This window comes from Delphinapterus leucas, unplaced genomic scaffold (assembly GCF_059928025.1).
Source record: "Delphinapterus leucas isolate spDelLeu-1000000601 "Yukka" unplaced genomic scaffold, BTC_Dleu_Yukka2 spDelLeu_asBTCV2_sq25, whole genome shotgun sequence".
Taxonomy (NCBI): domain Eukaryota; kingdom Metazoa; phylum Chordata; class Mammalia; order Artiodactyla; family Monodontidae; genus Delphinapterus; species Delphinapterus leucas.
This window is the reverse complement of record NW_028322234.1, coordinates 17,120,429-17,145,112: the sequence shown is the minus strand read 5'-3', so window position 1 is coordinate 17,145,112 and position 24,684 is coordinate 17,120,429. Positions and strand designations below refer to the sequence as shown.

Here is a 24,684-nt window from a genome sequence, read left to right as displayed (position 1 = left end):
ATTCCCCACCGGTTTGTGACATTCAGGCCGCTCTGGGGTTCCGGTGTGTGCAGACTCCAGATGGATCGAGAAACAGGCAGCCCCAGCTGGGCACGACGCACATGGTTTAATGACGGCGATGCTGAATTCCAGGAGGAGCGAGGTTCACCTGCGCCAGGCGTGCGGTAGACAAAGGACTGCTCTCTTATTTAAAAAAAACACAACAAAACTCAAACAAACAAAAATAAAATCTAGACCCATCGGAATACACACATCTATGTACACTGTCCCTGCTCATCCCCGCCCGTCCCCAGCAAGCAGCCGGGATGGGCCGGGAGGTGGGAGCCACCCTTCCCCAAGTTCATGCAGGCTCAGCCGCCTGCCCCTCCGAAGAAGACCTTAAGAGCTGTGACCTCTGTCTCCCCCAGGGGTAGGGGTGGGCCACTGCTCTCCCCCAGCAAGCCTTAACATTTTGGGGACTGATTTACAGAAACACAGAAACAAATCCAAAGGAAAGTCACAGATACACATATACACATGCACATGTGTGGCTGGCTGAGCAGAGCACAAGGCCCTCACAACCGGAGGAGCGGGGGCTCCGGCAGAGCCGGGGTGACCAATGGGGCTCTGCGGGGCCCCCCCCGGCCACGCTGGACCCCCGCCCTGCCCAAGCCACGTCCATCAATGTCCTCCGACCTGGGAAGGGGAGAGGAGGAGAGGCAGGGTGGCTGCTCAGGCCCCTGGCCACACACCGGCCCCACCTCCCTCCTCCGTCTCACCTGAGAACAGGGCAGAAGAGGACAATGAGGTGGGCCCAGGGTCAGGGGGAGCTCAGGAAGCTTCTGGGGGAACCCTCAGGTGCCCCCTCCCGCAGCCGAAGGCGCAGATGGACAGGACCCACTAAGGTGGCCTGGAGGAGAAGGGGCTGGGGAGGAGGGCTGGGCGCCCACAGGACCTGACCCGCAGGGTCAATTCTGCCCTCAGGTTACCCTGACCGGCCGCCCAGCAAGCTGCAAGAACCACAGTCGGCTGTGACCCCGTGAGCGACAAAGACAGTTGGGGCGAGCCATCATGGCGAACAGGTCCCACATCAGTCTCCCTCAGACAACAAGTCCACCTCAAGGTGACCTCCTTTGGCGTGTGGCCTGCTCCCAATGCCGTGCCCCTGAAAGAGCCACCGGTCGGCTGCTGGGGCAGGGAGAGCAGAGGTGGCTGCAAAGAAACCTCTCGAGTGGGGACGTCGTTTCGATCCACGGGCCAACCTGAGCCGCCATCCTGCCAGGCCCTTCCCCGGCCGACCGGCCTGGTGTCCAGCCATCTGTCCCGTAGCAGGTGTGGGCAGCAGTGAGCACAAGCTTCCGGGCAGAACCTGAAGCCCCAGCGAGGCGGTGACGGACACGGACGGAAGGGGGCGGCATCCAGGAGGCGTCCATCCCGCTCCGAGAACAGCCGTCTGAGCCGGGGCCACCCAGGGTGGAGGGATCCGGAGGCCCCACTCCTGCTGGTGCCCGAGCCCGGCCCCGCCCCAAACACCGGCTGACAGGGTTCACAATCAGGCTTTAATAGAACCTTCAGGGTCTCTCCAGGACCGGCTCCCGCCCCACCCTGGCTGCCTGTCTTCCTCTGGGGCCCATGTTCAGGGGAGGGGAGGGTCCATGCACGCTGAGAGGTGGCGCTCTGCAACCAGGACGGCACGGCCACGGGTTTACCGGATCCTGGTGAAGAGGTTGAGGACGGACACGGATTCCTGCAGGGCACACAGGAGCGATGCTGAGCCCTCGGTCCGGTGACCTCCCGCAGGGGCCAGCTGCGAGGCTGGGCCGGGCGCCAGCCGCTTGGGCACAGGAAGGAAGTTCTGCCTGGAGGGACCCCGAGGCTCCGGGCCTGAGGAGGGGCCTGTGCAGGCACCTTGCGCGGCGAGTGCCCCAGGATGTGCAGGGACACCAGGTGATGCAGGAGGAGAGAGGGGGTGTGGGGATCCCGGGGAGGGCACAGCTGACGGGGTGACTCGGGCTGGCTGAGCGGCGGGGGCGGGGCAGGAGGCCCCAAGACAGGCTGAGGGCATACACATGGGGGAACATCTGGCACTGATACCGACCCACTTTACCTTTGTCGAACGGGTTTTGCTAAAGACATTCCAGAACCTCAGGGTTTCATCTCCAGCACCAGTGACTATGGCCTCTCCGTCAGGGGACATGGCCTGCGGGAGAAGAGAGACCCCCTCTGTCCTTGTGGCCTATGGGCAAAGCCATGAGAACACAAAGGATGCCACACCCCGCTCTGTGCAATTGGGCAAAGGATTTGCTGGTTTAAGCACAAAACTTTTTTCTAGAAAAAACCAAAATATTGAAGAGTGAGTGGATTTGGGGAGGGGCTCCTTTCTCCAGACACGTGCAAGTGGTTATTTGGTGAAACATCTAGAGATGATCTGAGAGGTTGGATGTGGGTTATTCGTGGCATCTTCTATTTTTATGTGGAAACAAACACCTGGAGATTATAAAGGCAGGCAGAGCTGCCCCTGCTCACAGGGCAGGGGTGTTGGTGAAACAGATTCAGAGTGATGATGCTGCACCCTGCAGTTCAGTCCCAGAGCCCGAAGCTGTTCCAGATGGAGGAACCGGGCCCAGCTGGGGAGACTCACCAGGTAGAGAACCCGGTAGGAGTGCCCGGTCAGCTTGGCCACCTGTGTCAGGGATGGGTATTTCCAGACGAGGATCTGGTTCTGCGAGTAGCCGTGCGTGCTCACCTAGGGGACACAGAGAATGCTGTCAGAGCCTGGGGCTCCCCCCTCCAGTGGCCCCAGGGCACAGACCCCCCCAGACACACCCACCGAGGCACAAGGACACCAAGGCACGCCCGCAGCGTGCAGAGACCACAGGTGTCAGCCCTCAACCCCACACCCTGGTCGATGACTGACTCCAGACAGGGAACCACACTGCACATGAGAGCCCTCGGGCCTCTCCTGCAGTCACTGGGCACAGGTACCGGGTCAGCTTCTGCCAGACCTGGACGGCTGGGGCCTGGCCTCCTGCGCCCCGCACTCACCAGCTCATTGGCGTGCTTGGACCAGGCGAGGTTGCACACCTGGGAGCCGGTGTCGATGCACTGCAGCGGCTGCCCCGTGAGAGTGTTCCAGAAGCGGATGCAGCGGTCGGCTGTGCCGCCGCCGGATGCCAGCAGCCCGTGCTGGTGCGGGGACCAGGCGATGGCCTTCACGGCCGCCAGGTGCTCTGTGTACTGCTGCACAGGGCTCAGGCTTGAGTGGTTCCAGACCAGCAGCTGCGGGGACGGGGCTGTGAGGCCCGGGCAGCTTGGCCCCCAAGGGAAGGCAGGGCCCATCTTGGCCTCCCTTGGGGTGCACCCGTCACCCCTGCTCCACAGTACGAAGGCTGGCGGGGAGGGAGGGAGGGCAGGGGCTGGACCTACCTTGTTGTCGTTGCCCCCTGAGGCGAGCAGCTGGTGGTCCGTGGACCACTTGAGCCCACACACCTCCTGCCGGTGGCCCTGCAGCCGCCGCTCTGACTGCAAGGGCGGCGTGCGGATGTCCCTCTGCAGGATCATGCGGTCCCGGCTCCCGGACGAGAGCTGGTCGGCGTTCCAGGCCAGCGCCCCTGCGGCCGGGCAGAGGGTGGGATGAGGACGTGGCCCGGCCCCTCGGGACCCACCCACCCCCGGGCCCCCAGCGGCTCCTCACCGACGCGTGCCGTGTGGCCTTCCAGCATGGACAGCTTCTTCCCTGCGGCCGCATCCCAGATCTGCACGAAGCCCTTGTGTGTGCCAACGGCCACCAGGTTCCCCTAGGACGACAAAACGGGCAAGAGCGGGCATCAGGCCCCTGTGTGGGGACCCCTTGCTTGGGCGGCCAGGGAGCTCCCCTCACCTCCCCGCGACAGTGCCTTGGGCCCACTTTTCTCAAGGTCTCTAACACGCGCCCCTTCGGACACCCCTCCTAGGAACTCTCTGGGCAGACGGTTGTACAGAGAGTGGAACTGTTAAAACCCATGCAATGTGGCTCAAGATCCGCATGCTTCAACATGTGGAGCGAGCCTGCCCCCGAATCTCTGTCACTCCAACCATCTCTACCAGGCTGGGGACAGCTGGGGACACAGGTGTCACTGGGGCTTGGACAAGTGACCACAAGGCCAGATTCTGGCTCCTCTGGGTCTCCAAGGCCCCCATCACTGCCGAGGGCGCCTCCAGTGAGGGCCGGTCGACGTCCCTTGGGCCAACCCTGCCCAGCGGGGTGATAGGGCTAGTGTACTGACCCTCTCAGACCAGCCAACGGAGGTCACCGAGTCCCCTTCCACGGAGAGGTCACAGAGCCGGGTCACCTAGCAGAAGGGGGAGCAGTTGGTGCCCACTGCTCCTTCAAGATCCAGACTGTCCATTCATCCATCTGTCTGTCCACCCATTCATTCACACCTCAGGCCTAGGGGCATTGGCATCAGTGCTGGGACCCAGTAGAAGGCGGCTAGGGGGCTCGGGAAGCCACAGGCCAGGAGGGGACACACCCAAGCACAGGGATGCTGACTGCACAGAGCCTGGAGGGACGCAGGCATCACGCCCGGGGGGATCCCTGCAGCAGGTGTCGGCCACAGGCGTGTGTGTGTGTGTGTGTGTGTGTGTGCGTGTGCGTGTGCGTCGGCCTCCCTGTGCTGGCTTCGCTCACCTTCTCTGAACCCACTTGCATCTGGTTTTGTCCCTCAAACACCCCACCTGCAGGGTCTTTGTGTCCTGCAGACCCTGAGCCCACATGTGTCCAGCAGCCACTCCGAGGCATTTACTGCTGGGTGGGGAACACTGCACTCAGCTGGGCCCGGACACCGTGCCTCTTCTGCTGGCACGGGCGGAGGCTGGAGCTCAGGTCGGGGAGCAAGGACTCCTGACTCTCGGAAGCCAGCCCAGGGCAGGGATGGGCGTGGGCCTCCGCTCACCCCTGCTGACCGACCCCAGGAGAGTCTGCACACTGAGGAGACAGGCCTGGGAGAAGGGGGTGGCCGGGAGCTGCCCCAGGCTCTGGAGGTCCCCGGCAACACTCCCAACCTTCACACAGGCCCCGGCCCGGCTCGGCTACCGTAGGAAGCCGCTCTGCCACCCCGAAGCCCGTGCGCATGCGCACAGGCTCAGCAGCGCCCACCTGGCTGGTGCAGGCGCTCCACAGGTACACGCAGGTCCCCAGCCCCACGCTGAGTACATTGAGGGATGACCAGTCCACCAGGTTCAGGTAGAAGTCGTCCTGCAGCTCGGGCGCATCCAGGACCTTGAAGGGGATCTTGGAGATTTTGCGGGTGGGTTTCCGTGGTGACCGCAGTAACTTCTGACTGCAGGGAGACCGAGGCAGAGATTTGGCAACAATTGCACAGAACTGCAGAGATGCCATCTCCTCCCGGTGGCCCTGGGAGGCTGCGTCATTTCCCGCTTGTCCCGACTCTGTCACTCTGTGATCCCAAACCCGTGGGTGACCCCACGGCCACCAACCCCTCCACCACTGGATGTTCAGCCGCCCTGAGCTCCGAAAGCCCCGCCTTCCCCTCTGCCCGGCGCCTCCTGCAGGACCCCTCTCAGGCTCCCAGCACCTGGTCTGGGCCCGCAGCAAGTCCCCAATGAGGGGGGTCCTCTGGGCCACCCCGTACCCCGTACACAGCTCTAGAACTGATGGCAGCTCCCGGGCCCTGCCAGCTGCCCCCCAGCCAGTGCAGGTCTGGACTCACCTTTTGTTGCTGACGGGGGACAGGGAGTAGGGAGACACGTCATTGCCATCGTCGGGGCTGGAGCGCTTGGTGCTGAGGGAATACTGGGGGCAGGGGACACCCACTGAGTGGATGCTGCGTCCCGGAAGCCCTGTGCCCTGTGCCCGAGTCCAGGGTGCGCCGAAACTGGGAGAGGCTCTGACTAGAGATGCGCGTCCCGGGCAAACCAAGCCTCGCACCCAAGGCGTCCTCCTGCAGGGCTGCTGGCATCAGCCTGTCTCTCCAGCCCCCATGCAGCCACCAGCCCCTCAGCCCCGTCTCCTGAGGGACCCAAGCCAGGCCTTCTGGCGCTGCTCCAGGGCCCAAACGGGGAGGTGGGCTGCAGGGCGGCTCAGGCTGAGGCCCCGCCCCTCCACCCTGCATGCGGCACTGGTCCTAGGTCCCTCCAACCCACAGGCGCACAGAAGGGCGACAGGCCTGGTGCGGGGCACGGGGTTAAGTGGGCCCCCGCGCCTCTTGTATTCCAGCCCCCCGGCAGGGCTGAGATGGGAGGAGATGCCCGTAGAGGCTGAGACCGGAGGCCGGGGACAGCCAGTGGGGCTCACCGTGAAGAGGCCCTTCCTCTCAGGCGTGGAGGGCTGCAGCCTGCGGTCCTCCGTCTGCGGGTCCTGCACCTTCTCGATGCCGGCACCAAGCAGTTCGTTCTTCAGCAGAGCCGAGTAGGCCAGGCCGTCTGTGGGCACCAAGCTCCGTGAGGCTGGGCTGGGGGGTGGGGCGGAGGGGGCGGGGGGCGGGGGTACCTGAGTCCGGACCTTTGCCGTTGTCCGAGGTGGCGTCCTTGGCTTTCCGGTTTTGGCTGGGAGATTTCTCATTTTCCTGCGGGACAGGGAGGGGAAGGAGGTAGGGCTGAGTGGGAAGGACCTGGCCCGTGCCCCAAGGCTGCGCGGTCAGGGTCCCTCTCCCGACCCCCCTCACGTTGATCCTGTGGAAATTCACGCTCCAGTTGGCGCCGGCTCTCGAGGGGATGAAACGGTCCCCGTGCTTGCTGGGGGAGGACACGGGGGAGTTGGCGGGTGTCAGGGTTCGCCGCATCTCTGCAACCTGGAAAGACAGCAGGGTGGGCTGGGTGCCTCAGAGCCCCCAGAGCACCCCAAGGTCAGCCTCTCTCCTCCCCGACTGAGGCCCCACCCACTGTGCCTCCTCGCCCTTGGCCTCTGGCCGCTGAACAAGGGTTTGATCTTGGTAGTGACCCACGTGCTGGAACCTGCTAGCGGCACCATGTCTGGGGCTCAGTTCGTCCACCCGGCTCCGTGGGTGGGAAGAGGCCGGGGAGCGAAAGCCCGACCATGGACACCGCCACGTGCTGAGATCCGTTTCTCAGCGGTCACCAAAGGACGGGAACGTTGACAGCACAGAACAAGAGCATCTGTCCCCCAACACTGAGAGCCTGTCGTCCTGCCAGCCCCATTCCCCACACACAAGGCTATTCCCCCATCAGACCACGACTCAGCCCCAGAACTAGGCAGTGGGAATGTCCCAGGAATGTCCCTTTTTCTACAAGGGATCTGCTGTAGGTTGAACTGTGTCCCCCAAAAGGATATGCTGAAGTCCCGAACCCTGATACTTGGGATGTGACCTTAATTGGAAATGGGGGTTTTGCACGTGTCATCAAGTTGAGACGAGGTCATACTGGAGCAGGGCGGCCCTAAACCTAAGGCCTGGTGTTCTCAGAAGAGATAGACACACCGGTACACAGAGTGAGGGGGGACGTGAAGATGAGGCAGAGACTGGAGGGTGGGTCTGTAAGCCTAGGACTGCCGGCAACACCAGAAGCCAGAAGAGGCAGGAAAGGCCCCGCCCTGGACGGCCCAGCACGGAGCTGAGAACGCTGAGAACTGGCGGGCACAGCCTGCAACGTGTTGGGAGCCCAGGACAGAGAAACACAACAGGGCGGAGGGGGGTGGGGACGCAGGAAAGAGCAAAACAGGGCCCTCCCGTGCCACCATCGCCCCTCTGCCCTGGCTGCCCACGAGCATGAGGGGTCTGTGGCCCCGGCAACGGAGGGCAGCGCAGGGAGGCGCTGGGGGATCTCACACCTGGCGTGGCCATGCCGCCGAGGGGGAGGACGTGTTTGTCGCCTGTCGGCACCTCTGTTCTCCGAGGGCCAAAGCCCAGCAGCTGCCCGCCCCCCTGGGCCCCAACTCTCCCCGGCTCCAACGGGCCAGGACAGCGCCGGCGGGGCAGCCCTGGGTACTCACGCTCGGCATCGTGTTCTCGTTCTGGATGACAATCTGCCGGAGGAGGCGCCGCTCGTAGTCCTGGTCCATGGCGGCCGTCAGCCTGGGCGGGAAGGGCGGGAGAGGTCGGCGCCAGTGGGCAGCGGTCCCCACTGCCGCCTGGCGAGCACAGGGCGCTCCTCGGGGACAGCCAAGTCCCCTGCCAGGTGGGGGCCCTTCCCTCCCAGGAGCCCAGCGGGACGTGACAGGGACAAACGGGCTCCTCTCTGGTTGTTCTACAGGAACCTTCCACCGGGCCCGCACGCCTTTGTCCTGGTTCTGGCCGGTCGCCCGCTTACCCCAGGCCCCCCCATCCCCCACAGGCACCCATCTTGTCGCCTTCCTGCTTCAGACGCTCGAGGCCGTGAGCCGCCCCTGGGGCCTCGTCCTCGCCCCTGTGAGGGAGGCGGGGCGGGCCCGTCAGTCGGGGTCTGCGGAGCTGACCGGGCGCAGGGCCTGCTGGGGCGGGGGATGGTGGCCTCCAGCGGACACACGCCTCCGCCCAGCTCCCACCAGCTCCCCCGACCGCCTGGGGAGGCCTCTGAGGAAGAGGAGCAAGAGTGCGGCAGCGAGGGGCCGAGGAGCATTCCAGGGAGGGAAGAGCAGACGCCTCAGAGGGCAGGGTGCCCTTCCCGGGGGATGGCAGGCCAGAGTCCAGGGATGCCTGAGGCTCGGGGCGGGGGGCGGCGCCGAGGGGGGCCCCCCCCCCAGCACAGCCTCCCGCCCCGCGCCTGCTCTGCCCCCACCCCCCGGCCTCGCGCCATCACGGTCACCCTACGCTTCCGGCTGCAGCCCGAGGGCTGGACGTGGGCAGTGCTGGCTAGTTCCGGCCCCCGAGCCTCCAGGCTGGAGCTCCTCTGACCACCGACCAAGTATCAAGAATTGGAAAAGTGAAGGCTGGCCAGAAATTAAGTTTACGAATACAAATTCCTAGGTGTAGTACCCTCCACACTTGCCTTTAAAAAAAATTAGGGTAAAATACACGTAACATAAAATTCACCATCTTCACCATTTTTAGGTGCACAGCTCAGCGGCGTTCAGTCCTTTCACGTTGTTGGGCAACCATCCCCACCATCCACCTCTAGAACTTTCTCGTCTTCCCAAACTGAAACCCTGTCCCCATGAAACATTCCCTCCCCATCCCCTTGCCCCTGTGAGCTCCTCAAGAAATCAAATACACACAGCCACGTGACCCAGCAACTCCACTTTGAGATATACACCCCAGAGAAAGGAAACAGACCCACACAGAAGCTAATGTTCAAAGGCTCTTACCAGTACTATTTACGAAAGCTAAGAAGAGAAACAAACCAAGTGTCACCCACAGTGAACGGATAAACAAGGCATGCTCCATCCCCACCCTGGAATATTACTCAGCCTTAAAAAGGAAGGAGATTCTGACACCTGCTACACCATGGATGAACCTTAAGGACATGATGCTGAGTGAAATAAGCCAGACACAAAAGGCCACATACTGTGTGATTCCACTCATGAGAGGTCCCAGAGCTGTCAAGTCCATACAGACAGAAAGTAAACCAGAGAGAACGTTTGCCCTTAAAAAAAAAAAGACACCTGAGGAAAGTCCAGTGCTCGCGTCTCTCTGTGTGACCAGGAGACTACGAGACACTCAGGCCGATCTGCTGAACTGCTACTTTCGTGCCCCCAAATGGCCTCTCCGAGCTCCTGGGCCTAACCCTGGGCTGAAGCACCAGCACGAGCCTGTCAGGTCCTTGTCCCTCACCGGGATTATGTGATGCACAGGGCTGCCTTGGTGTGGCTTCGGCCCAAAGCCAGATGCTCGGCCGAAGCAGAGCCAGTCGGGTTAGACCCCACGGGACAGTAACACAGCCACTGGTCACCTCGGCGTGCCTATCTTACTCCACGTTCCCTCCACGCGGCCCCGTGAACTGGATGCTTGCACCCCCTCGCAAAGATGAGGCTGTTGAAGCTGGGCAAGGGGTCAGGTGGGGGAAGAAACAGGGCTCCTGCCTGGACACCCACCCGCCCCCGTGCCCACGGCCCTCCCTCCACTCAGCCTGGGGCCCTTCTGAGCCCGTGCTGGCCCAGAGCCACCCATGCCCTGTCGTCGACAGACAGCGGGCTTCCTGCTTCGGTGAGAAGCGGGGTTGCAACACCTCCGCCCCCTCCTCATTTCAGGTAAACCTTTGGGAGCAGGCACCCCCTTGTTGGCCAACGGCTTCCTGCCCCAGCAGGGGTCCCTAGACACAACTTGTCCATTCTGGCCCCAGAACATAGTCTCTGAAATGACGGATGGCTGTCTCCGTCTCTGGCCTTGACCTCCCCCTCCCCACGCGCCCACCCAGGGCCCCCCGCAAGCCCTCACCACGCCTGACCGCTCCTGGGCAGCAGGGCCATAGCGGGACACAAAGGCGCCCATCTGAGCATCTGGCCTGGGGGGGAGACACCCATTCAGGGGACCGTTTCCCAAGGGCGGACCCGGCCGTCTCGCACCACAGTGCCAGGCCAAGTGCAAGCCAGAACCAAGCCCCAGCAGTGCCGGCGTCCACGGCGACAGAGTGGCCCGTGAACGGGCTTCGAGTGGGGCTGGACACCAGGAAGAGCCATCACGGCCCTGTTCTAGCAGCTCCAGAGTTGGGCCAGTTGGCTGTCCCTGCTCTGCAGACACGGAAATAAGGCTCAGAGAGCCTGGCTAACTTCCTGGCCCAACGTGTGTGGTCAACCGCGGCGGCCCTCACCAGGGCCTCGTGTGCCGCCCGCCGGGCAGTGAGCCCTCGGGAGAGCAGGTGCAGGCGCACTCGGCTGTGCGCTCAGCAGCACCACCTCCAGGGCCGCCACTGCTAGGCTACAGCTCAGGGCCGGCGGGGCCCAGGGGAACGAGGGGCCTCATCTTCAGCCGTCTAAGCCTCTCGGTCCACGTGAGCTCACTTCCGACGGAAACCACGGCCCCTCCGTTCACAGACCAAAGTCACCGTGCTGAAGACCCCGGCGGCTCCCTACGTGGTCAGACGGCAGGGCCCAGACAACAGCTCGGATGCCGCCCGCACGCCAGAACCTAAGCGGAGCCCAAAGCACCACGGTCATCTCAGAGCACATGGGGCGGGAGACTAGTTTCCTGGGATGCTCCAAGAAGCTGCTCCTAAGGCACCACGTGTCCTTGCACAGGGAGTGCGCTGAATCCGACTCCAGCAAGTACGCCCAGTGTGGCGCGCCCCCCTCCATCTGCCCGCGACGTCCCAACGGGACAGTTTACAGAAGCCCGTGCAGCTGGCGGACGTCTCACTGCTGACAGATGTGTCTGTTGAGGGTCAGAGAGGTTCCTAGTCCCCAGGCTCTGGGTATGTTCCTTTATATGGCAGAACGGGCTTTGCAGATGGGGTTAAGGCCCCCGGGATGGGGATGTCCCGGGGGGCCCAGTGGAGGCGGAGGGTCAGAGGCAGAGAGAGACGGGAGATGCTGCACTGCTGGATACGATAGAGATACGAGGATAGAGGACAGGGCCGCGAGCCAGGAAGGCGGCGCCTCTAGAAGCTAGAAAAGGCGGGAACAGATGCTTCCCTGGAGCCTCCGGAAGGACTAGCCCTGCCTACGCCTGGATTTTAGCCCCGTGAGGCCCGAGCCAGTCTCCTGACTTCCAGGACTGTGTGAATAAATTTCTGTTGTTTTAAGCCACTGAGTTTGTAGTAATTTGTTACAACAACTGCAGGACACGCACACACTAGGGGCAGGCGGAGGAAGGTAGAGCACCGAGACCACCTTTGCTGATCTTTAGGGAGTGGTGGCTGCCAAGAGGGTGTCCTCAGCGTGGGCCCTTAGAGGCATGCTCTCTGCCCCAGCCCGTGCGGCTCACGCGTCTGTCGGAGAGTCTTCATTCACCCCACCAATCCCATGTTTTCTGAGCACCCTCAGGCCTGGGGCGGGTGCTAGGCTGGAGCAAGCAGCGAGGACACAGTCCCACCGTGCTGAGCTCCCTGCCTAGCGGGGCGGCGAGCCAGAGACAAGTCACCAGGGGAAGAGGAGCCATGCCGGTGGCGGCACACCACAGCGGCCAGCTGTCTACGGAGGGCCAAGGTGGACGCGAGGTCCAGATTGGGCAGTGGGTGAGTGTGTGGGGCCGTCGGGTGCCAGCATCCAGCCCAGGATGAGGTCTCCGAGACCCGACCCCTCACAGAGGGACTCACGGAGGCATGGGCACGGGTGCAGGGGCTCCGGGACTAACGCCTTCTCAAGCTCTGCCCTTGTAGATGCAGATGACGCACCCCACCATGGACGCTGCTCTCTTTTCTAAAGTGACAAGCCAGCCTATATGACAAACCCACAGCCAACATCGTCCTCAATGGTGAAAAACTGAAAGCATTTCCACTAAGATCAGGAACAAGACAAGGTTGCCCACTCTCACCACTCTTATTCAACATAGTTTTGGAAGTTTTAGCCACAGCAATCAGAGAAGAAAAGGAAATAAAAGGAATCCAAATCGGAAAAGAAGAAGTAAAGCTGTCACTGTTTGTAGATGACATGATACTATACATAAAGAATCCTAAAGATGCTACCAGAAAACTGCTAGAGCTAATCAATGAATTTGGTAAAGTAGCAGGATACAAAATTAATGCACAGAAATCCCTGGCATTCCTATACACTAATGATGAAAAATCTGAAAGTGAAATCAAGAAAGCACTCCCATTTACCATTGCAAGAAAAAGAATAAAATATCTAGAAATAAACCTACCTAAGGAAACAAAAGACCTGTATGCAGAAAATTATAAGACACTGATGAAAAAAATTAAAGATGATACAAATAGATGAAGAGATATACCATGTTCTTGGGTTGGAAGAATCAACACTGTGAAAATGACTATACTACCCAAAGCAATCTACAGATTCAATGCAATCCCTATCAAACTACCACTGACATTTTTCACAGAACTAGAACAAAAAATTTCACAATTTGTATGGAAATACAAAAGACCCCGAATAGCCAATGCAATCTTGAGAACGAAAAACAGAGCTGGAGGAATCAGGCTCCCTGACTTCAGACTATACTACAAAGCTACAGTTATCAAGACAGTATGGTACTGGCACAAAAACAGAAAGATAGATCAATGGAACAGGATAGAAAGCCCAGAGATAAACCCACACACATATGGTCACCTTATCTTTGATAAAGGAGGCAGGAATGTACAATGGAGAAAGGACAGCCTCTTCAATAAGTGGTGCTGGGAAAACTGGACAGGTACATGTAAAAGTATGAGATTAGATCACTCCCTAACACCATACACAAAAATAAGCTCAAAATAGATTAAAGACCTAAATGTAAGGCCAGACACTATCAAACTCTTAGAGGAAAACATAGGCAGAACACTCTATGACATAAATCACAGCAAGATCCTTTTTGACCCACCTCCTAGAGAAATGGAAATAGAAACAAAAATATACAAGTGGGACCTAATGAAACTTCAAAGCTTTTGCACAGCAAAGGAAACCATAAACAAGACGGAAAGACCACCCTCAGAATGGGAGAAAATATTTGCAAATGAAGCAACTGACCAAGGATTAATTTACAAGCAGCTCATGCAGCTCAATAACAAAAAAACAAACAACCCAACCCAAAATGGGCAGAAGACCTAAACAGACATTTCTCTAAAGAAGAGATACAGACTGCCAACAAACACATGAAAGGATGTTCGACATCACTAATCATTAGAGAAATGCAAATCAAAACTACAATGAGGTATCATCTCACACCGGTTAGAATGGCCATCATCAAAAAATCTAGAAACAGGGCTTCTCTGGTGGCGCAGTGGTTGAGAGTCCGCCTGCCGATGCAGGGGACACGGGTTCGTGCCCCGGTCCGGGAAGATCCCATGTGCCGCGGAGGGCTGGGCCCATGAGCCATGGCTGCTGAGCCTGCGAGTCCGGAGCCTGTGCTCCGCAACGGGAGAGGCTGCAACAGTGAGAGGCCCGCGTACCGCAAAAAAAAAAAAAAAAAAAAATCTAGAAACAATAAATGCTGGAGAGGGTGTGGAGAAAAGGGAACACTCCTGCACTGCTGGTGGGAATGTGAATTGATACAGCCACTATGGAGAACAGTATGGAGGTTCCTTAAAAAACTACATATAGAACTACCATATGACCCAGCAATCCCACTACTGGGCATATACCCTGAGAAAACCATAATTCAAAAAGAGTCATGTACCACAATGTTCATTGCAGCTCTATTTACAATAGCCCGGAGGTGGAAACAACCTAAGTGTCCACCATCGGATGAATGGATAAAGAAGATGTGGCACATATATACAATGGAATATTACTCAGCCATAAAAAGAAATGAAATTGAACTATTTGTAATGAGGTGGATAGACCTAGAGTGTGTCATACAAGTGAAGTAAGTCAGAAAGAGAGAGACAAATACCGTATGCTAACACATATATATGGAATTTAAGAAAAAAAAAATCATGAAGAGCCTAGGGGTAAGACAGGAATAAAGACACAGACCTACTAGAGAATGGACTTGAGGATATGGGGAGGGGGAAGGGTAAGCTGTGACAAAGTGAGACAGAGGCATGGACATATATACACTACCAAACGTAAGGTAGATAGCTAGTGGGAAGCAGCCGCACAGCACAGGGAGATCAGCTTGGTGCTTTGTGACCGCCTGGAGGGGTGAAATAGGGAGGGTGGGAGGGAGGCAGACGCAAGAGGGAAGAGATATGGGAACATATGTATATATATATATAACTGATTCATATGATTCATTTTGTAGCAAAGCAGAAACTAACACACCATTGTAAAACAATTATACTCCAATAAAGATGTTAAATAAATAAATAAAGTGACAAGCCAGTGCCCTCAGGGGCACCCGCCCCACACACCCAGGCTGTCTCGGTGAGGAGGTAGACAGACGCCAAGGGCCTCAACCAAGATCTCTGGAGGAACTCGCAGCATTGGCCGGCCGCAGTCATACCCAAACCACATGATGCTGGCGACAAAACTGGTCTGAGCCCCCGCTCCAGCCCATTCTCAGAGCCGAGGGCCTGCGGCTCCGCCAGGCTGCAAGCGGCCTATTCTAGAGAGTGAAGGTGGCATCCGAGAGAGTCCTCGGTCCCAGGACCTCAGGGACGCCCGCCCACCTCCTCTAAGACTGCTGCTTGCCGCACTGCAGAAGACCAGAAGAGTCCGAAGCCCTGAGAGAAAAGGCTGATAAATTCACGTGTGGAGAAATGAAAAGTGTCTGCAAGCAAATACACCACAAACACAGTTTTCTGAAGAAAGAACGACACAACCGGGAAAAGTACCTGCCACCCTCAGGACAGACCAAAGCAGCAGAGGATACAAACAAACGGTTCCTGGAAAAAGAGGCTCGGCTGCACGCGCGGCCAGAGGGCTGCGAACCCAGCCCAGAGCCCGCTCCCTCCTCTCCCCGAGCAACTCCAAGATCAGATGACGCACCCTCGCACCCACTCTTGGCAGGAGCCGGAATTTGGCACCTGCTTTCAGAATCTAAAAACGCACATCCTCTCTGACTTCTAAGAATTTACCCTTAGAAACTCCGGCGCGCGTGGGCAAAACCCTGTGTACAGCGATTTCTCCGCAGTCTGCTTAGGAAAGCAGGGGACGAGAGAAGTCTACAGACCAGACGTCTACCTGAAGGGTGTGGCCCATCTTCCCACAGGAGGCACTGCAGTAAAAGGGGGGGGGGTCTTTGGGACCCAGTGCACGTGACAACATGCTGTGTAGAACAAGCTATTTCTGGAAGGTTTGGGAAGGTCGGCTGGGGAAGAGGAACTAGAGGACGGGGTCAGGAGAGGAAGGAAGCCCTGGTCCTCCTGCCTTGTCACTCTGTGCTTCTTGGATTCTGCATCATGGGAACTCGCCGGCCATTCAAAGAAACGAGCAGCCAGGGACAGCGGGGACCATGCATGCCCCAGCTCGAGACCAGAAGAGTCTGGGCAGCAGGGGCATGGCTGGCTGTGCAGGGGAACGCTCTGCCACCTTTGCTGTGTATCTGCAATGCAAAGTTTCCTAGTAAAAGGCAGAGAGAGTGTAGTGACTTTTCTGTTGAAAAGAAGTCCCGAGCACAGAGGCTGAGAAAGGCTCCCCCAGGCTGCAGGGGGTTTAGAGCTGCCTTGGGGGACAGAGCGGGGAAGGAAGCGATGAGAACCTGCTCAAGGGGGCCAGAACCCTGGCCCTGGAGACGCTCTGCCCAGAAGCCGGCACCTGCAGACTGGTGTCCGCAGTCTGTGAGGTGGGCTGGGGTTCTCAGTTGCTGGCTGCCACTGCCTGCTCTGCACTGTCACTGGGAGGCTCGCCCACCCGCCAAGCCAGCCCTTAAGGTGGGTCTCCTCTTTACCCCTCGTGGCCCCCAGAATGAAGAGCCAGGCGGCCCACACCTTCTCTCATTGCTTCAGACTAGCCTTCAGTCTCCGAGCCTCACCCTAGGCCTCTGGGAAATGGGCATGATCCTGGTCACCTGAAGGGACAGAATGAGGTCCCTACAAGGCTAGGAGTAGGGTCTGCACGTGTCACAGACCACCTGATCCCTCAGGGCTGCCCTCCTGTGCGCTCCCCACGTTCACCCCCGGCCCCGGTCCTCTCCGAGAGTGAGGTCGACTCATGCTGGATGAAGAGGTCTCAGTGACAGAGCAGGGCCCTTGCTTCCAAGCCGGCTGCTCAACAGCTGGCTGCCCCTCCTGAGGAGGCCTTCCCTGCGGCTCCTCGCTACCCCGACCTTGCTCGGCCCTACAGCGCGCCAGGGTTCCAGGCACCAGGTGCTTAGCAGGAGGTTCCCTGTCAGTACAACCCAGGGGTCCTCACCAGGGTAGTTCTGCCCTCAGGGGACACCGGGCCAGGTCTGAGGATGTCTGTGGTTGTCAGGACCGTGGGTGCCCGGGATGCTGCTCTACATCCCAGTGCCTGGGATGCGCCCCACCCCCGTCCCCAGAGAATGACCCAACCCCCGTGTCCGCAGTGCTGGGGGAGGGCCCTGTAGGGCCAGGCCAGGGAGGCTCCCTGGTGAGATGATGGGGCATGGGCTGGCCCTGGGGTTAGCAAGGACCAAGGGGCCTGAAGATAAGCCAGTGCCCCAGCCCCACGAGCCCTCCTTCCAGCTGGAGCCGGAGGCGGCTGGGGTCCCACGTGAGCAACAATACCAAGAGCAAGCTTTCACTTCAGGTCACTGCCAGCCCCCAGGTGCGGGCAGGAACCAGCCCTCCCTCTCCAGCCCACAGAGGAGGAAAGGAGGTCAGGCAGGGGCATGTGGGGCAGGACCCATGACAGTGCAGCCCCTCTGACTGTCACTGTCAAGGCCTCCCCGGGGGGTGTGCGGTGCGGAGGGCAGCATCCTGGGCACACCCTCCACTAGTTCACACCAGGCCTGGAGAGGCCCAGCCAGCACTGCTTCCAGCAGTGCTCAAACTGCAAGTCCCTCAAGGCCTTTGCTTATCTTTAAAACCGGTCCTGCTGTTTTCCTGCTGCAGGCTCGGAGGCCAAGGAGATACCGTGTGACGTGGTTCATGACTCAGTGCTCGAGGCTGAGCATGGTCTGGTGTGGCATGTGGCCGCCTGCCTGCCCGCAGCACCGCTGACATCTGGGCCGTCCTGGGCGCTGCGGGGTGTGGAGCAGCCTCCCTGGCCCCCACCTGCTCAACGTCAGGGGAGACTCCCTCCAAGTTGTGTGGATCACAGATGTCCGCATACGTAGCCCAGTGTCCCCTTGGCGGGGGCGGGGTGCAAGATCACCCCGAGTGAGGGTAACTCTGGCCTCTGGGGGGCTGGCCACACCAGCTCCCCACACGGGGCACAGGGAAGGGAGGGGAAGAAAGCATGCCCGCAGGGGCCTGGGCACGCCGCTCTGCCAGGTCCAGTGTGGGCACTGCGTCCCAGACGAATGGGGCACTGCTCCTGGCCCTGTAGGGAGAGCGTCAGAGCACAGATGTGGACAGTGAGAGCAATGACACGAAGCACACCTGCGCCTCTCCAGCAGCCAGCACAGCGCCAGGCAGTCCAGGTGCTTGACTCAACTTGGTCCCCAGGTGCCATCCTATCTATCTCCATTCCACAGAAGAGGGGCTCGGGCGCTCCATCCCGCCCGCCCCCACCTGCCCACAGCTGCTCGGGCTCCGCAGTGAGAGGCTCCCCAGGCCCAGCACCAGCAGTCCAGCCATCTAAAGCCCCAACGCCCACTCAGGACCGGTCATCACGGCCACCGGCCTGCCCCAGCAGGAGCCATCCAATTAGGGATCATGGTGACAAACGGCTGGGGCTCCCTGAGAACCGTCATCTCGGGGCACAGACTTTCAACGGGCCCAACACCTCGGGGAAGCGCCCTCCTTTCCGGAAGCATGCAGGCGGAAGAACCTGGAGACTGGGGCTGGCTCTGGTGCCCATCCCCGGCTTCCTGACTACCAGCCCCCGAGAAAGGCGGGGGGCTGGTCGTCTTCTTCCAGCCGGTCTCTGAGGGGTTGGGGGAAAAGTCCCACATGAGAGACGCAACCAGAAAATGTGGGTCGTCCACTCTTCCGCTACAGTCAGAGTCTGGCTCTGCCTCTTCCTCCTGGGCCCAGGCAGGCCAGCCCGGCGGCCCCTTCCCTGCACAATCGTCAACCAGTCCCAGCAGGGTGGACGAGAAAGGGCGGGCTGCAGACAGGGACAGACCTGCTCTGAGTCCTGGCTTCAACCCTTACTGGCTGCATGGCTTTGGGTGAGCAACTTCTCCTCTCTGAACCTCAGTCTCTTCATCTCAAAGTTGGGGATAATGGGATAACACCGCACGTGTTGCGGTGACCTGGGTGCAGCTTCTGTGAAGCAGCAGGTAGAGGGCCTGACCCAAAGGAGACGCTAGGAAATGGGGGCTGGTCTCACGGGCTCAGTGACAGGCGCACAACAGGTCCCAGACGCCCCTGCTTCCCGCTCCACCACGCGGGGATGTGGGCTGTGTGGCACGGGAGGTACCCTGGTGGCCACAGGCCACCAGGCAGGGCCCCATCTTCTCCCATGCTGCCCCCGAAGGTGAAAAGGACTGGTCTCCCCTTGGAGGAGGGAGGACTGTCCTGAGGATGTGGGAGGAGCAGGGTTGTGGGCTGGAGGGCTGGCTGTGGTTGTACAAGGCTAGGACCTGGGCTCCTGTGAAGGGAGTGGCCTCCCCCCACAGAGGAAACACAACGATCCAGCGGCCCCTTATGTCTAAGGACAGCAAAGGACAAGGCTGGGAACAGCCAGAGTCAGAAAGGACTGTGCCCGGCACTGGACGGGGGACACGCGTCGTCCCGAGTGGCCGAAGGGAATCAGTAGGAAAGGGGGGCCTGGTGGCGGGGCCCTGAGGAGCATCTTCCTTTCATTCGTTTGCTCATTCATTCATTCATTCACCTGAGGCTACTGCCCTTCTGTGTGCAGGCAGGTGCAGGAGCTGCAAAGCAGGGAGCCAGAGTTATGGCCCACCCCCGGGCTCACAGCCTCAAGGAGAGGAGAATCCCGTCAACACCTCTTTTCTCCGTGACAACACCCCCAAGAGCACACGGCTGGCAGCAGGGCACCTCCACCCCATGTGAGATTGCTGCTCGAAACCTCAGAAATGATGCCTGAAGCGCAGTTTCTCATCCCCCCACCTCTCAGCACACAAAGCACCCACTCCTGTCTGATTTGGTGAAACATTCAGACCGTAAAGGCGTCTGGGTCTGCAGCAACCCAGATGATGCAAACCCCACGCAAAGGAAGAACAACTTGGGGGCCACAAAACTGTGATTTATGTCGGAGGCCTGACTCTTGGGACTCCATCCAAGGCTGGATGTCCCATCAGGACCCCAGAGCCCTTACACATCTCTGCATCTGCTTGCACACCTGCAGGGACAGGGATCTCACCCCCTCACAGGCAGCCTTGAGCAATAGAAAGTGCTTCCTCAATCTGTCTCACCGTGGTTCCTCGCCATGGGTCCCAGGGGGCGGTGGCAGAAGGAAATGCCTAGTGTGTTTAGGGCAGCCCTGGCACTGCTGACACTCAGGTGGGTCCTCCTCTGAGGGGGGGCCGTCCTGGGCACTGTGGGGGGTTGAGCAGCTTCCCTGGCCCCGCCCACTGGATGTCCCACCCCCAGGTTTGACAACCGCCTAAACCAGTGGAAACCCTCTGGTTTAGGGAACTCCTTAGGGGGAATAGTTGCTTCCCCCCTCTCCCCCGGCTTGAAAGACTAGCACTGACCTCTCAGCTGCTCAGCCCTTCTGTAAGTGCAGAGAGACAGACAGACAGACAGACATGCCCCAACCCTCACCTTTCCCTCCCCCTGCCCCCACCATCCTTCCACCCCTCCCCCCAGCAGCCCCTCCTCACTGTGGGACCCAGTGCAAATACAGCCTGACCCCCTTCCTGCGGTGGCTGTCATGCCTGGTAGGGATGAGACCCACCCTGATGGTCAATGGTTCCTGGGCCCATTCTGATCTGGGGAAGGGCATGGGGGGGTCTGGAAAGAATGGTTTGGGGAGGCTGGGGTGTAAGGGGCATACTGGGGGCAGAAAGAGGAAAAGGTGACAAGGCCAGAATGGCAGGCTCCTGGGCTGTGCCCTGGGCGGCTGGTGGCAGGGAGGTGGGGAAGGGACGGGCAGAGGGGCTTGATGAGATGTGTTTCTGCAGGCTGGCGGTGGCGCACTGGGCAGAGCGGGGTGGGGTGGGGGAGCAGGGAGACGGGGCCTGCTTGCCCAGGTGAGAATGTAGATGGTCCTGGAAAGATGTGGGGGACGGAAAGGAGGGACCCAGGTGAGGCTGGGGGAAGTAAGGGAGGGGGGAAGGGCAGGTCTGTGGAAAGAGCAACCTTTTCTGGACGCACCGCAGGACACCCAGGAGAGGATCTACTGGCTGCTGGCCGCGTGGGCCTGCAGTCAGGAGCCAGCCTTGGGCGTCAGCAGCAAATGAGGACAGGAAGCTAAGGGTGAGGAGCAGGCCACCAAGGAGCGCATGCAGAGGCATCTGAGTCCCGATTAAACAGCAGGGCCGCCCCACAAGAAACTGTGCCCGGCTGTTCCTAGCAGCTCCATTCACAATACGCAGAAGGTGCCAACGGCCCAAGGGCCCCCCAACTGGTGGACAAACACAATATGGCTCATCCATACGACGGAATACTATCCAGCCACAAAAAAGGGAGGACATGCTGCAACGTGAACGAACCTTAAAGATGCGATGCTCAGTGAGAAAAGCCAAACATGAAAGGCCACATACTGTATGATTCCATTTATATGAAATGCCCAGAACAGGCAAAGCCAGAGAAACAGAGTGGTTAGTGGTTGCCAGGGGCCGAGGAGGAGATGGGGAGTGACTGCAGATGGAGATGCTCTAAACTAGATGGTGGTGATGGATGCACAACCTTGTAAATACACTGAAAACCACCCATCTGTACAACTTAAATGAGTGAATTGTGGAATACAATAATTATATCTGAGGAAAGCTGTTACCAACAAAAATAAATAAGATGACAAAAGGAGGGCGAGTGAAGGACGAAAGGGGAAGCACAGGAAGTCAGGCGAGTGGGTTCCACGTTCTACTTTTTTTTTTTTCTTACGACTCGCAGTAGTCAGATGACTAAAGGAAACAAGGCCGGGAGGGTGCACAGCACGTTCTCTCCTTCCATTCACACCTGAGGACACTGAGGCAGGAGAGAGTAGTCACTTGCCAAGAACACAGGACATGCCGGTCAGGGGACCAACGTCCCGTCGAGGCTGTCAGTGCCACATTCGGTGGGCTCCGGTTGCGCGCCTGTCCCCTGACTTAAACACTCCCTGCCTGCACCAGGCAGGCTCCGAAGCGGCCAAAGCCTGGGGTAGGCCAGTGGGGGGTGGGCAGGGCCGTGATCAGTGGAGCCGACGAGCAAGAAGCCACTGGGGCCTGTGAGGGAGCAGAAGTCAGACCACAGGGAGCTCTTGGGGCAGAAGAGGGGGAGCCAAATACTCCCTTCCCAGCTCTGCCAACCCCCAGGACCGGCCAGGACCCCCGCACCCACTCAAGCCAGCATTCTACAGCCCCAGCCTCGCCGGGCCCTGTGCAGCATCTGGGGATGGAGTCCCTGTACTCACAGGCCTCCCGGTCAGGGCTCTAGTCCAAGATCTCTCCCCCTTGGCACTGTGGACATTCAGGGCCAGATCATCCTATGTGGGGGACCGTCCTGGGCGCTGCGGGGTATGGAGCAGCACCCCTGGCCCCCACCCCCTCGATGTCAGGAGCGGCCCAGTCATGACAACCACAGATGTCCCCAGACATCACCAGTATCCCCAGTTGAGAACCTCTGCTCTAGAAGAGAAGGATTACAAGGGTGCTGCAAGTTGGCTGCTTTCTTAAAGACCAAGTTCCTTGATGCCAGCCGAAGTCCCCAGGATTGACCCTCCAGACTGAATGACTTTGGATCCTCATCTGTCTCAGTAACACTGAGCGAAGGGTCCCACAACCAACCCCACTCGGGGCCTCCCCAAACCCAGAAGTCCTGGGTATACAAAACCTGCCCCAGTCAGAGGCCCCAAAATCTACGAATGGCATGAGACAGAGGACCTGGTGTGAAAATCGATGCAGACCCGCTTCTGAAGACTCATCAGGCTCCGAGGTCCTCCTTGCCCAGCCCCAGGCAGATAGCACCACCCAGGGCACAGATTCTGAGATAGTCCTGGGAAATGGCCACGGTGGCACGCTGGCCAGCACAGTCACGTGAGACGCAGCCCCCCGGCCACAGCAAAGCAACTGTCCTTTGAACCAAGAGCTGTCCAAGGACCAGAGCCCCGGCGTTTGGAGGGGGAGGAGCCTGCATCCTTAACACAACCCTCTTGGAGCAATCCAACCTCACTCACTATGCAAAGCACAGCTGGGCGGCCACCACACCTGCTTCCACTCTCAGGTTCAGAAGAAAAGCCGGCTCAGCGTGGCCGAAACAGAAGGGGCCCTCGACATCAACAGTCACGACGGCCCACAAGACATTCTGCCCATAAATGGGCCAGGGGGACAACATGTACCCGCCGGCTGCATGAGGTCTGCGTGGATGGTTTTTCTTTAGGTAAACTGTCCTTGTTCCAAGTATGCTAAGAAGCGGCGGGGACCAGGGTGAGGGGGGTCGAGGAGAGTGGGGTGCAGCCTCACCAGCTAAAGGCATGAGATCATCGCTTAGTGGACTGGGTGTGGGGGGATCTAGTTCTCAGTCTGAGAGGCACCTTGAACCAAGGGATGACTTGAGGGGAAAGAGAACAGGGAAAAACCAAACGGGTTTAGGGTGGACAGCTGCACAACAGTGGGACTCGGGCTTTGAATTGGGGGCAGGTCTGGACAGTGCAGGACCAATGGGAGGTGGGGGTCAGTTTTTAGCAGGGGAAAACGGCTGTGACGGCGTGACTGTGCCACACTTGCGGGATCCGGGGTGGCCGGGCTGGTGCTTGTTGGAAGACCCAGAATGGTCCCAGATTGGAGGGCAGTTGGGCACCACCAGGCGGTGTCACATTTTGGGGAGGTCAGTGGTGAGATGGGAGCGCTGGATTCTGGGTGGGTCATGGCCAGAATGGGTCAAGCCGTAAGGGTGCGGGGAGCAGAAACCAGACGGGCTGGGAGCCAGTGGGGCACTTATGTATTCAAAACTCGTCGCCTAACTGCTTCCGTGTGCCAGGAGCAGAGAGGGGCGCGGTGAGCACAATGGGGCGCCCATACGGGCAGGGCCTCCGCACCTCAGCCTGGCTGTTCCAGGGTCCACGAACCTCAGATTGTATTTTATCCGGGCGGGGGGCGGGGGCTGGTCCGAGACGGAGAGAGTTGTGACAGCTGGGGCGGGGAGTTTCAATTTGGGCAGGCCCCAGCTGTAATGGTGTGAACTTGGGAGACCCGGGGTTGACAGGCCAATGATGAAGAGCACAGATTAGGGCGTGGGCCTGCCGTTCTGGGGGACGCAGTGGGTAGTCCCCCGGTTTGGGGCGGGGAGCGGTCAGAGCTCAACCTAATTACAAAAGGACAGGGACGCTGACCGCGCGGGGAGGTGGCGGCCTGCAGGTGGCTCGGCTTGCGGAGGTCACGCAGGGCCTGCTCTAGGGGGAGGCTCGGACGTGGGGGTTAGGACGGGAGATGGGATGCTGAGGTCACCCGGGCCTAGCTCGGCTTGCGGGGCGGCGCGCCGGCGTCCGGCCGGCTCCCGAGGGGTGGGGGTGGCCTGAGCTTGGGGGCGGCGGGCCAGGCCGCCGGCTCGGTTTCGGGGGCCGGGCAGGCCCGCGCCGCTGCCAGGCCCGCCCGACTCGGGGGTCGCGCTCGGGTTCAGGGGGCGGGTCCCCAGACCTCGGCCGCCTCACCTGGCTCGCTCCCGTCGCCCGTCGCCCGCTGCTTCCGCCGTCCCCGCCTCTCCCGGCGCCGCGCCGCGCCGCGCCCGCCTCCGCTGAGCGCAGCTACGCCGCGTCCGGCCGCGGCCGCCGCTGACGGGATCCCGGGCTCCGCGCTCCTTAATATGGCGTCGGTCGCGGCTCCGCGCCCTCCGGCACCCTCCTCCGGGCGCGCTCCCGCGGCCGGCCCCGCCCCCGCGCTGCGTGCCGCCGTCCCGCCCCCGCGCGCCGGGGCCTCGTGTCCGCGTCCCGCCCCGCCCACCCCGCGCAGCTGTGCCTGCTCGCCGCGGGCATCTCGGGACGACGTGACGTAGCCCGCGATTCGAATCAATACAGTAAGCGTGGCGCCACGGGTTGCCCAGGGCAACCGCGCGGGAACAGGATCCGCAGCCCGCGAAGGCGACTACCTGGAAATCCGGGGGAGTGGCTCCTCTCAATTTAGAGCGTTGTTC

The 24,684-nt window shown here is 60.1% G+C and overlaps 1 protein-coding gene across 4 annotated transcripts; it reads right to left on the bottom strand.

Moving 5' to 3' along the window:
• Positions 1-87: 87 nt before the first annotated feature.
• FZR1 (fizzy and cell division cycle 20 related 1) lies at positions 88-24,357 on the bottom strand. 4 transcript variants are annotated; one of them, XR_016391526.1, is made up of 15 exons: positions 24,206-24,357; positions 7,928-8,009; positions 6,645-6,770; positions 6,482-6,545; positions 6,275-6,402; positions 5,691-5,773; positions 5,117-5,300; positions 4,245-4,310; positions 3,674-3,776; positions 3,406-3,590; positions 3,025-3,258; positions 2,621-2,725; positions 2,078-2,179; positions 759-1,726; positions 88-183 (listed from the first exon to the last, which is right to left on the bottom strand). XR_016391526.1 is itself a non-coding variant. In XM_022557678.3 (14 exons), the coding sequence occupies exons 2-14, from the start codon at positions 7,994-7,996 to the stop codon at positions 1,685-1,687; spliced, it is 1,491 nt and encodes a 496-aa protein (XP_022413386.1). In that variant the 5' UTR covers positions 7,997-8,009; positions 24,206-24,357; the 3' UTR covers positions 88-1,684. The 4 variants fall into 4 exon arrangements, 3 of the variants coding, with proteins under 3 accessions (XP_022413386.1, XP_089761811.1, XP_022413387.1); XM_022557678.3 differs by having other exon boundaries at positions 88-1,726; XM_089905685.1 differs by lacking the exon at positions 759-1,726 and having other exon boundaries at positions 2,087-2,179.
• Positions 24,358-24,684: the final 327 nt, after the last annotated feature.